This window comes from Nasonia vitripennis (genome assembly GCF_009193385.2).
Source record: "Nasonia vitripennis strain AsymCx chromosome 1 unlocalized genomic scaffold, Nvit_psr_1.1 chr1_random0007, whole genome shotgun sequence".
NCBI lineage: Eukaryota > Metazoa > Arthropoda > Insecta > Hymenoptera > Pteromalidae > Nasonia > Nasonia vitripennis.
In genome coordinates, this window is record NW_022279594.1 from 1,531,126 (window position 1) to 1,545,277 (window position 14,152).

The 14,152-nt window shown below is 31.9% G+C and overlaps 1 protein-coding gene across 6 annotated transcripts in view; it reads left to right on the forward strand.

Moving 5' to 3' along the window:
* LOC107981625 (sodium/hydrogen exchanger 3) overlaps nt 1-14,152 on the forward strand; it is a 347,213-nt gene that overhangs the window by 140,902 nt on the left and 192,159 nt on the right. For 4 of the 6 annotated variants that reach the window (XM_031932689.2, XM_031932695.2, XM_031932715.2 and 1 more), the window contains one exon: nt 13,511-13,774. The exons of 1 other annotated variant lie outside the window; for it this stretch is intronic. In XM_031932689.2, the coding sequence (XP_031788549.1) occupies nt 13,511-13,774 (264 nt within the window). Of the gene's footprint in view, nt 1-13,507; nt 13,775-14,152 lie in introns of all 6 variants that reach the window. One more of the 6 variants, XM_031932708.2, reaches the window with a different exon arrangement.

Consider the following 14,152-nt stretch of genomic DNA (forward strand, 5'->3'; position numbering starts at 1 on the left):
ATCTTACTCTAAAGAAGGCACGTGGAAAGTAAACACTAAAAAAACGCGCCGAGCGCATCTAAAGTAGTTAACGAGCATCCAAAATACAACAGGATCTTTCTTTAAATACATAAAATTCTTTCTTTTCCTTTCGTCGTTTCAACAATCAGTACCATCCTTATCAGGATCAGTCAAAGTAGGTTTTATTTCATCGAAATGTTCCTGTACGTGCAAAAAGTTAATTAACAATAACCTAAAGTCAAAACTCGCAATTACGGAATCGTTGTCAGTATAGAATGTTTTCCTGCTGAGCTCAATTTTTGCAGGTCAACAGCGAATTTATGAGTGAGTGAGTACTATAAAAGAAAAGTGATGGGCTTATACACTGGTATCCTGCACGGGCATGGATAGTGTTTTTATACCTTTATTCACTTTAGCACTCTATTTTTTGCCACTACTTTTGTTTTGAACGCCTTTTTACTACCAATTTTCTGGCTCATACCTCTTACGCCTGCGAGGCATTTCCGGTCAGGACCCAGACTCACACATTTGCTAGTTAAGCTGACAATAGTTTCAGCTTTAGCGACCAGCTCCTCCAGTAAGGCCGACTTTCTCTGCCTAGTGCATCGGACTGGCTACCCTAACATTTTTATTTACCTCTGATATATTCTTCACTATTGTTTCGCATTCGCCCAGGCATGTGCCTGTGAGACAGAAAAACCCCGAAATTACACTGAAAAAAAAACTAAAAAAAATCCAAGTGACTTTACGGTGAATCAAATTCTTGACGCCTTGAACAACTGAGTTTTCGTTAGTTAAGGTGTGTGCCTTAATCAACTGAGCCACGCACCGCTCATTAGTCATGCTTGGGTGCCCAATACACATCGTGCCGTATCGGACTATTTATGACACTTGTATCGTAATATGCAATTATGTAGAGGCTGATCCAACAATCATTTTCAGAAGTATTAACATTATTATTTACGAATTCGTAGCTATTTTCTGTATGTGAATCAGGCTTCTTCATACTGTTTTGTTAAAGGCTATAGCCGGGTTACTATGGTGAAATGGCCCCCTTGGAAAATGTATATATGTTATATACCATTCGATGGGGGATAAAAAAAAACTCCCATAGCCAAATTTTTAGCTCTCTGCCTAGTGCGCATGCGCAGTAACGTCGATAAACGTGTTTTTTTGATTTTATTTTTTTCTGAAGTCCCTATAGGATAAAAATTTTTTTAAAAATTCACATTGGTGTATTTTTATGTCATGAATAACTGCAATTTTTTTGGGATTACATAACCTCAAATATCGGATCTAAAAAAATTATTAAAGTTTTCAATCGATATTTTGACCCCCTTGTTTTTGAGGTGCAACTTTTTAAGTAGACTTTTTTTGTGTACTTTTTCCCGTTCTTTACGATGGCACTAACGTTTTTTCCTTAAAAATGGTGGCACAACTCGATTTGAGCCAAAAACTGATTTTTTTGCCATTTTTTCACGTTTTTAGCTGGTTATGTTACAATTTAGTTACTAAAGTGACTCCTTTTGAGTAGTTTTGCATATCTTCCCATGAAAACATAATCAAATGAAATATTTTGTTCGCTCCAAGCCGTATTTTTTATATTATCTTACGTTTTCAATGATGGTCTTATCAGAATTGTGATATCACCTTATTATAAAACTGATGGCTAATGTTATGTTCTTTTTAAACGTTCTGTGATTGGTCGAAAGTATTGTCTCTGTCGCACTTTTTTGTTTATTGTTTATTTTTATTTATAATAAAAGGTTATGCTTGGCCGCGCGGTTGACGCGGCGGCTGCAATGCAGACGATCTGCGTAGTGAATGGTCAATCATAAAATTAAGAATTATCAGGAGCATAAACAAATAAAGTATTTTGATTTCTTAATTAATTAAACGATGCGCAAACCAATGGCCAACATTGTTTTTTTCAAAACTAATTTTTTTTTTTTCTTACAATTGTCTATATAAGGGAGAAAGTACAATACGTCCCGTCCCGTCCCGTACCGACCCCGGGACATACCGTCTGAAATAAGTCACTTTTATATTATTGGCTAATTCTGTTCGATAACCCAATCGACGGTACAGAATTAGCCAATCCCGTAAAAACAGCTTATTTCAGACGGTATGTCCCGAGGTCGGTACGGGACGACGGACTCAATTGTACTTTCTCCATAATATACTAATACAAGTGAATGGTGAAAACGCTGTTAGTATAAGTTTATAACTTTTAAAGTAAATTAAAATCTAGCAAATAAAAATTGTTTCGATTTTTCTTTTTACTATTTCGGCTTTTGACTGATAATTGATAGCAATACTAGAAAAAATAATAAAGTAGTTAAGTATTTATTTTCAAATACATTGGAGTTAGTTGGAACCGAAGGCTGACGCGGCTACTTTAAATCTTTCTGCTGTTTACTTCAAAACTAACAATCTTGTATATTTAAAGTGAGTACTATATATTTTACATATCTTTTAAAAAAATGAAGATTTAACAAAGTTTTTCAAAAGTTTTGACATCACAGATTATATGCTTTGATATTAGGGTTATATGTATTTCTAATACATATTACACAATAAATTAATATTTTGTTAAATAACTTCTTTAAAATCAAAACCTATTATTAATATCTAAAATGTTATTTTTATGCCGACACTTTGAGTTTTGAAAAAAATACTGTAACCAACCTACTGATAAATAAAAAATCTCCCATGTATTTATAATAAATACACTTGTATTTTACCGGTATATGCAGAGTAAGACTTATTAATGGGTAGAAAAATAAAATTTTTATTATAAATTCTGTAGTATTAAGAGTAATTGTATCAAAAATAATGACAGATAATATAGTAATATAATAATATGATATAATAATATAATAATATGATATAATAATATAATAATATAATATAATAATATAATAATGTAATAATAATAACAGATAATTATTAGACCTTTTTATACGCTAAATAAGAAAAACATGTTGTGTACGTTATTAAATTCTTGCATAAAATCAAAAGTTTAAACCAACATTAAATTATAAACTGTTTTAGTACTCGCATAAAGATCCGATCTTATCCTAAAACAAAAATAGCAATCAGATTTTAAATCAATAAGCTAACAAAAAAGTAATTAATAAAAATGAATTTTCAATCCTATAGATATAGATATACGTACAATGCATGTAAGGGGAACGAGTCTTTATCTATTTAACTTAACCAATTTAGGCTAATCACATAAAGTAAAATGAGAAATTAGTTAAACATAAAGTTGTTGAAACTATTAACTAAATAAAATTAAGAAGGAAAAACATTTGAATAAAATATGACAATAAACTTTTGCTAGAAACGGATTTGACGATTGATGAGTTGCATGTTTTGATGTAATGCGGTATATCAATTATACAAGTATGATTAAATTGATAAAATATAGAAAGTCTTGAACAATAATTAATTTGTTTATGTATAAAATACTGTCAAATTAATAAAAAATGCACATAAATATCTGCATATGACTATATATGATGTGATTTTTACTATAGTTAATTATTATGAGATGAGAAAAAATATTTGGTTTTACATAAAAACAATACATGAGAAATAATAAAAATGAAAAATAGAACTAATAGGATGCGAACTTATTAATTGTCAATTAACTTTTAAGTTAAAAAAATGTAAAATGAATAAAGTAAACACAAGCTAACCTATGCTTTAAACACATACGTATATGAAACATCATTAAAAACAACATTATTTATTTATTTTAAAATACACTATTATTCATGTCTAGATACAAGAACATATTTTTACAAAAAAACAAATTGAATATAATAATTTCATAGGTTTGTTGATTTTATAAAATCACTAGGTGCAAGCACTTCAATACAGTTTTTATGACAAAAAAAAATTATTTGCTTAAAAAACTTATAAATGAAATACAACTTATTTCACTTTTACTAGGCAATATTATTTTTTTACTTTTCATGTAAAGCTACTGAGAAAACTGGATTATACAAGAACTTAGATTATAATATTTTTGTAATATTTATTATTCATTCTAGTTTTTAATTTAAAAAAAGGCAAACAATTTTTTTAGATTTTTAAAAACTAACTAACAGCATTTTTAAATGTATTGTAAAATATTTATATTTTATTATTTCAGAAGTGATCTTCTTGTCTAATGGTTAAATAAATATGGCATCTAATAGTAATGAAGAGTCAGATAACATCAGGAAACGCGATGATCGAAGATGTGCCATGTGTAATATTTAGATTAGAAAATCAATTGGTCGAGAAAAGGAAATCGAATATGCTAAACAATTATCAAATAAAGATATTTACATCCATGATGTAATTTGTGATTCATGTAGAAAGCGATTAGCCAAATACATATCAAGCTCTAAACCTAAAAAGGTTAATGTTCCAACAACTGCTTCGTCTCAAGATTCAAATGTTTCTGAATCATTTTCTCAGCTAACTGTCACTTCATCATCTTAGGAAAGTACACAATCATCTGTATACACAATAAAGGAACAAAAAGTACGAGCAACCACGGAATTACTTATTCAAAGGACGATTGCGGCACATAAATATTGCTTTGTTTGTGGGTACCAAAAACAGACTAATAATATATTAGTTCCTTTAGAGGCCCGAATTCAAGTTTATAGTAAAATGAATGTTTTTATTCCACATGGCAATAGATGCTGTTGCACACATTTAATTAAAAAAAGATTTCATGAAGATGAACTAAATAAAATTAATATTTTTTCCACTACAAGTACGGTATATATTGATGAATTACTACAATTTTTGAGTCAATTATCAATGAAAGCAGACGAAACTTTATTAGATACAGTAGCTGAATTTTCCATGCCTGAAAAAAAATTGAAAGTTTTTACGGGATTAACGTGGGAAAATATTAATTATCTTAAAGATCAACTCACTTCTCTGAAGAATTCCTGTGTAAGGACAGCGACACAAGCCATTGTCGTATTTTTATTCAAAATGCGCTCTGGGAATTCTAACTCGCTCATCTCTACAATATTTGACATTGAAAGCGAACAACAAGTATCTCGTTTTTGTCAATCAGTATTATTATCTTTCGAAAAAGATTTACTACCAAAACACTTTGGATTAGAAAATGTAGACAGAAATGAATTGATTGAAAATCAAACTTCTAATATGGCAAAGAAATTACATCCTGGTAAACAACTTATTTTGATTGCTGATGGTACTTATATAAGGCATGAAAAAAGCTCTAATAACGAGTACCAAAGAAAATCTTATTCAGGCCAAAAAAAAGTTCCTCTGACTAAACCATTTACTATATGTACTACTAATGGTTATGTTGTTGACCAGTTAGGTCCATATCTTGCAAATAAAAATGATGCTACAATACTGATTGAAATATTGGAAGAGAAGCAGAATATTTTACAGAAACTTCTTCGCCAAGGGGACATTTTTATACTGGATAGAGGTTTCAGGGACATTAAACAAAAATTAGAAAATATGGGTTATATTGTTTTGATGCCTGCACTCAAAGGTTCAAAATCTCAACTTTCTACGCAAGAATCAAATGAAACAAGATTCACGACAAAACTGCGATGGGTTGTTGAAGCAGTGCACGGAGTTCAAAAGAAAAAATATAGGTTATTAGATCACAAACTTGATAATAAAATGGTGAAAAATACTGGATCTTATTGTAAAATTTCTTGCTACCTAAATAACTTGTTTGGCAAACGCCTAGATTCTGATGAAGACATGCAAGATGAAATATTTAGTGCTATGCAATCTAGAAAAAATGTTGAAAATACATTAGCAGTTTTAGTAGCAGACAAAAGATGGAGTCGTCGGAAACTACCATTTAAAATAATAACTTCGGATGATTTACCAGACTTTCCTGAATTAACAATAAAAGATTTGAAAATTCTGTTTACAGGAACTTATCAGCTTAAACAGACAATATCTTACTTAGCGGAAATGCTTGACGCAGATAATAATTTGAAGATTGGATATTCAAAAGAGACTAACAATATTCTCAAACTTGAAGTTCAATCCAGGCATATTAACAGAAAACAATACAAATGTTTCGTTGAGTATAAACCAAATGGTATTGGTTATTCTAGCATCTTAAGACACTGTTGTGATTGTGCTAACGGTAACCGTACTATAGGATGTTGTGCGCATATTGCTGCCATAATCTATTATCTTTCACATGGAAGATATTTATCAAAAATCATACGACCAGCTGAAATTCTGTCTAAAATGTTTCTTAATGATCAAATTGAAGTGTGTATTGATGAAGATAGTGACAATGATGAGTGAATCATTTTTTCTATTGTGAACATTCGTTATTTTTAAAAAGCTACTTGTATACGTTCCATAATTTATTTTAAATAGCCTATGAAGATAATAAATTATACTTTGTACGAATTGAACATACTTAACTTCAATTCCTTTTTACCTGATAATTATTACTGTCAATAGATTTTGAATAATCAATTAAGTAGAGGCAGATAAGCCAAATATGGCCTTTTTAAGACCACAAGACGCCAAAAGTACCCTCAAACGATCGATTTCAAGGCTATGTTTAGCTAAAAACAGGCTTTTTTGCGTGAAAACCCTTGCATTATGACATTTTTAGGTTAGTTTTGGGTTACATGGTACCAAAAATGGCCTTTTTCGGCGTTAAATCACTCAAATGAGGGCATTTTTAGGTTAAAGAGAAAAGCAGACACTGACAGCGGCGATATTCTTTTTATATATAGAGAGAAACCCTTTATTACCTCAAATTCTGATAAGACCATCATTGAAAACGTAAGATAATATAAAAAATACGGCTTGGAGCGAACAAAATATTTCATTTGATTATGTTTTCATGGGAAGATATGCAAAACTACTCAAAAGGAGTCACTTTAGTAACTAAATTGTAACATAACCAGCTAAAAACGTGAAAAAATGGCAAAAAAATCAGTTTTTGGCTCAAATCGAGTTGTGCCACCATTTTTAAGGAAAAAACGTTAGTGCCATCGTAAAGAACGGGAAAAAGTACACAAAAAAAGTCTACTTAAAAAGTTGCACCTCAAAAACAAGGGGGTCAAAATATCGATTGAAAACTTTAATAATTTTTTTAGATCCGATATTTGAGGTTATGTAATCCCAAAAAAATTGCAGTTATTCATGACATAAAAATACACCAATGTGAATTTTTAAAAAAATTTTTATCCTATAGGGACTTCAGAAAAAAATAAAATCAAAAAAACACGTTTATCGACGTTACTGCGCATGCGCACTAGGCAGAGAGCTAAAAATTTGGCTATGGGAGTTTTTTTTTATCCCCCATCGAATGGTATATAACATATATACATTTTCCAAGGGGACCATTTCACCATAGTAACCCGGCTATAGCCTTTTAAGAAAGCTTTTTGACAAGAAATAAGAAGGTTAACCTATTGTCAAAATTATTGGTCAACTGGTCATACTGAACTTTCATTTTTGTCGATTTTGGGAAGGCCACAGCACCTTGGCAGGGCTGCATCTATCTGAAGTGTCTTAGTAATTTGCCTCGTTAACCTATAACATTACACCTTAAAATTTCTTGTTGACAGCTACGGCAATTAGGCATGTCAAGTTAGCCGCCCTTAACTCCTCTGTCCCTATTAAGGAGACATCCCACATACTCTGCCTCGACCCCGCGAAAACAGGACATCTAAACAGTAGGTGAGAGGTGGTATTTTCTTCTTCTTTGCATTACCTGCAGTCCTCAGAATCTGCGTATCCTATTTTCTGTAGGTGGTACATTACGTTTCAGTGTTCAGTTAGCCAGTCCACGGCTAACCTGAATCCATTTATTCTTAGTCCTCTTGTAGACGCAAGCTATTTCACCGGTAGGATGTAACCTATGATATATTTGGCCTGTCTAACTCCATTGGCATTTTGCTACCTTGCACAACGTTGCTATTTGCCAATAATTCCAACGTCTGTCTACAGTTTAGAACAACTTTTAATGTGACCTTTACAAGAAATTGTATGCTCCCTCGACCAGCATACCAGTCTTACAGGGGCCATCACAGAGTTACTTCAAAAGAACTTCTTAGCTGCAGACAGATGCTGAAAGTACTAGCAAATCGCAACGTCGTAAGACTACTGTGGGTTCCAGGTGTCCAGCGTGGTGGGCAACGAAATGGTGGACAGGCTGGCGGGCAGATGCGCTGATAACCTCTGCGCTGGCTTAACAAAGAACTGAGCGCTAAATGGCAGAATGCCGAGGGACTCAGACAGTCCAAGAATATTTTAGGCGATAGCCCTCCTACAAAATTGCTTAAGGCTGCAAGAGGACTTAGTAGAAATGGATTAAGAGTAACCGTGGGCGAGTATCGCTTTAAGTAAAGACTTGCTCCAAGCGACCAACAATCTCCTGAGGAGTAGGAGCGTCAGTCGCGCTATTCAGTGCATGAGTTGCATCGGTGGCCACGGTAAGCCTACTAGGCTACGTTAGGCCATCTAGGCCTCATTGATTACCACACGAGAACACAACCGGCTCTTTTCAGGGCCACAAAGCTGTCCTACTCTTTGGAGGGGTATAGCAATGTCTTCTTGATAAACCTGTCAACCAGCTTTTCCAGGTTGAATTTGATGATTCCATGAATGAAATCAGGCTGATTAGTCTGAAGTCCTTCGTGACCATATATTGCGCTTTGTCTGGTTTAGGCATGAACGCCACCTTTGTCAGTCGCTATTCTTTCGACACATACCCTAGTGCCAGGCATGCTTGATACAATTTCTTCAGGGCCTATGTTAGTATGTTGATGCCTCGCTGCAGTAGTGTCGGGAAAATATCATTCGGACCTGTAACTTCGTAAGGCTCGAACAAACTTCTTGCTCACCTTATCCTTGCTATCTGTCTGCGTAACTTTAACTTTATTGTATTTCTTGCGAAGTCGTCGTCAGTATATAGTTGTTTCAGGGAGATCGACGGAGTATGTGATTTTTTAAAAGATTATTTATACTTTGGATTACAGAGCGATCCTAAGGTATTTCATCCCCGTTTGAGTCATCCAGAATCCTCACACTCATAAACTTTCAGCGCTTGTTCGTTCCCACTATTCCCAGCTTTCTAGCCTCTTCTAGCCTCCTTTAAGATTTAAGATTCTCGTAGATACTTTTTATTAACTCCCTTATTATAATCTAAATTTAATTAATTTTACGTATTCACAACTAACAAAGAAAATTTTTTTTACAGCTAAGGTATCAATTCACTTATCTCGTCACTACACAGTGTAAGCTTAGATTATTAGCATAAACTTATAGAAATTAATTTTTCAAATCCTTAATTTCATCACATATCCATTTCTTCCAAACACCATAGACGTCTATTATATAGCTTCTAAATCAATCAAATTACAATTATTATAACCTGTCCTACTAAAAACCCCATTCGACAACTCCCGTGATCACTCCACTGATTACTCACGCGTTTACTTACGTGACTAAACACGTATGTATATCGATAAATTAATAACCCACACGAGAACTAACTTGATTATATAATGAAGCAATTATTTTCAATATTAATCATGAGATAATCACGAAATCAATTACGCGACTAATAACAGGACTACTTACGCGACTATCCTGTACTCACACGAAATTTTTTACTATTCGGATGTTATACATGGAATTACTCATGTATCTGCTTTAATAATCGTGATAGTAATTACGTAAGTTATTTCAACAGGATACTGTGAACGATTGATTTAAAAACTATATTCCTGTGATATATCAATCCTTGATAGTGAAAAATAATTTAGTCCTAATAATCCCTACAAATCCCAATTTTATTAACCTTTAACCCATTATCCTAAAATCTGAATTAATATAAAAATCTCAATGCAACTAGCTTTGGTATTACGAACGTGTTTGCAGGATTGTAGGTAAATCGAGATTTGCGAAATAACTTTATTTTATTAAAAAACTTTTATTGAAAAATGGGCTATTGATCGCCAAAAAATATGTAAAGCCGAATTTTAGTTTTTTTTTTAAATTTATTATTGTAAATTACAAAATGCAAAAGAGTGTTGCAAATATACAGCTTAACAGTTTTTTCTATACGGGTGTGGAAGGTGGTTACATACATGTGCGTTTATTTTCGAATACAAACAAAGCGAAATTTTATGCTACCCATTACTAACATAATGTGCAAACACCTGTGCACAGATTTCTGTAGAGATTTCTACACAGATATTTGCACATTATTATCGTAAGGTTATGCTATACAAAATTCTGAAGGTTCATGCATTCTCCATTCATTTTATTGATCTTCTTTATCTAAAAAATGTAAAATACCATAAACATAAAAATCTGCTACAAAAAACAAAATATGTGCATAGATGTCTGCAAAATTTTCTGCACTGATCTCTGCACATAATTTGGACCGTATTTTTTTTTAATTCCAAAAAAAAATTCTTAAAAGCTAAAAACATAATAAATGCCTTAATAGGTGTTATCATCCTGATAATAACACTAATACTCTGGTTGTGGACTCCAAACTTAATTTATTTAATAACAGATTAACAAAAAAATTTTTTTAAACTTGAAAAATAAAAATTATGGAATTCACTATCAAAGTTATAGAGTTATCTTCTAAATCACCTAGTAAGGCATTTTTCATAATTTTTTGATTTTAGGATTTTTCTGGAAATTAAAAATAGACGATCCAAATTTTTGACAGAGATCAGTGCAGAAAACTTTGCAGAGATCCATGTACAGATACTGCACATTATTTTCGCAAGGAAATACTCATTTCATTTGATTAATTTTTTTTTAATTTCAGAGTTGTACAAAGACTTTTTAGAAAAATAATAAAAGACAAGGACACTGTCGCGCTTCTAATGAACACAATGAAGCCGTATATCAGTCAAAAACTACAATACCTACGAAAAGAGCATTTAGCTGGTATGAAGAAAAACCAAGAATAAATATTGTTTCCTAATAAAATGTTAATTTACAGTATGTAAAATAAAACACGAGTTAATTTAAAATAGTTTTTTAATCCAGAATAAAATAGAGAAACTTCTACTTTTATTGGCTATCTTGCGTCGTGGTTATTTGCGAATCCCCGAGCCTTTCTTTCAGGCCCCATCCTACTAGTCTTATTTTTCATCGACAGCTATAGTTTGCTTTGTAATGGCTACTTACCTAAATATCAATCATTTTAAGAGAGAAGGTAATAAGAAATAGCATTTAAAAACAATTTTTAAGAGATTTTATGTACGAATTTGCATGAAATCTTGCTTTCATAAAAAAAATTTTTTCCTGATAAAATTATACATGATTTTACAATAAATATCAGGCAAAATCTACCATCAGATCTGACTTAAGATCTTACACAAGATCTTGCACAAGATCTTACATAAGATCTTACACAAGATCTTGCACCAGATCTTACACCAGATCTTACACAAGATCTTGCACCAGATCTTGTATAAGAGCTTGCTTACAAGTAAAACAATTTTTTTTCCAATAATTCACCCAAGATCTTATGTAAGATCTTATGTAAGATCTTATGTAGGTTCGTGGTTGAAAATCGATGATAAGATCTTGTGTAAGATCTGGGACAAGATCTTAGACCAGATCTTGTATAAGATCGTTGATATGATCTTACGTCAGATCTTGCAAAAAATTTTCAATAGGGATTGAAAGAATATGAAATCGGTTTGAAAAACACCTTTTACAAGGTAAGATGTTGGCAACCATAAAATCCTTAAAGATATTGTCCAAAGTTTTTTTGTATTTTTATCAATATATGCTCATGAATGTAGTGAAATCAGTTTTAAATATGTCAAGTGCTAAAAAGTACCGTTATAATTTATCGATGAAACACTAAAATGATTACTTCAAGGTGTGAATCTGTGAGATAATATCAATTAAAATTACTACATTTTTTTATTATAACCTTCAAATATATGTTCGACAACTTCGATTAACAAGGCGATAAATTTTTATATTTTCTTGGGGATTGATTGTTAAGTAATCAATTAGTTGTTTTTAGTTATTACGCATATGATTTACTCTATGCACATCGTAGGCTACAAGAAGACGACAAGTAAGCATTAAAATTAACATTTAAAAAAGTATAACCATCCTAATTTTTATATCTACTAGTCAGCATATACTTTTTACCTGCACTGACAAAAATCATTTGTTACTCCAAGAAGGATTAATCTAATTATAGATTCTAGATGAAAATCCGCTTTATGTTGAAATGATTTTCCTATAATTAAAGGGAATGAGCTTGATTTTTTTTAATTATGTTTCTTCTCGTATCTTTGCAAAATATGATTCGGATTAATTTGAGAAGATCAAGATTCTCATCTCATCGTACTGTAGCTTTAAGAATTCTCATCTTAAAACTACAGTGAGATTAAAATTCTTCTTGGAATAATGAGTAATGATTGTTGTGAGTGTGTTAATTTTTAGTACTTGACATTTTTGAAACTGATTTCACTACATTCATTAGCGTATATTGATAAGAATACAGAAAAACTTTGTACAATATCTTTAAGGATTTTATAACTTTTTGGAGAAAAAATTATAATTATAATCTAAGGTATAGATTGGTGAGGATGGACACAAAACTCATGGTTGCCAACATTTCACCTTGTAATAGCATATACACCATGAAAGAAAAGAGGACCACTTCAAAGCACGTGTTTGCTACCATCGCCTTTGACTCGGAAAAAAGAATGTTAATCCATAGCCCATGTAAAATGCCACCTGAGCCGAAGATGAGACTATCGTTCTCTTTTACCCCAGATATGTAATCAACTATTTATTTGTTTGCATTACACGTATAGTCTGTCTGTATTCATAGTGGTTATTGCTACATGGAGAAAAAAAGTTGAATCTACGAAATTCACTTCAGTCGGATTTACCTAAGTGGGCGAGAGAACCAAATAGTGCGCGCATAGACACGCACAAGTCTGCCATACTCTGCACGTCCAAAACCGAAGAGAAAGGGAAGGGAAGAACGGGGGCTCGATGGGGATGGACAAGTTTTAACATTCTACGCATCTGATGCACGCCCACAGCGCATACTTTTCTCTACTAAAGTTTTTGTACCCGCAACGTTTGTTTTTTCTCCGTGATAGATAGCACATATGATGATTTTATGACCATTTTATGTAACAATATTGTACCAACCTGCTGGTAGCAAAGAAAAGTATGCAAAACAACAGTGTGTATAAAATGTAACTTGATACACATTATATACAATTTTATTTATTTTATTACATTACGCATTGCAAGATCTTATTTAGAGTATAAAACCTTGCACAGCTATTTTCTTGGGTCATAAAATATTAATCTTACTTCAAACTTTTATGTTGAAGATTTTTTAGATTTAAAGGGAAGCTGACTTTTTACGTATGCTATTTTATCATAATCATTATTTGTTGTTGTTAATATTGATTAAATATTTAATATATAAACTAATCCTTTGATTTTTAAGCAGGATTTCACATGGCACCAAAATTTAGCAAAATATTTCCAGAATCATGTTTGTTAATAGTCGTAGGAGTCGTAATTGGATTATTTTTATTTCAAATAAACAACGTCCATATGTCACCATTAACACCAGATACTTTCTTCTTATACATGTTACCACCAATTATATTAGATGCTGGATATTTTATGCCAAACAGATTATTTTTTGATCACTTAGGAACTATACTACTATTTGCAGTTATTGGAACAATATTCAATACTCTATCAATTGGTAAGTACAAAAACTTACGAAAATATTAGTAGACTAAACAAGAGCATTCAAAAACAAATTTGTAATTTTATATAGTACTCACTTAAGTTCGATTTAAGCCATCCAATGGATTTCTCGACCAAGTACTCCTATATATCCTCTAATTTTGTTCATGCATTTAGAAAAAAAGTACAAATGTTACTGCACTTAGAACCTTAGTTATAGTCTAAAAAAACTCTGCTCATTGATTCGGCATTATATTTTCATAAATAGACAATGGTTTCTTTATCAACGATTTTATTTAAAAAAAGTATTTTTAATCAACATAAAACCCATGTAGACCCCTACGTCTTTTGCCAGTGAATTTCACTAGTAATAATATCTTACTATCTATCTTGC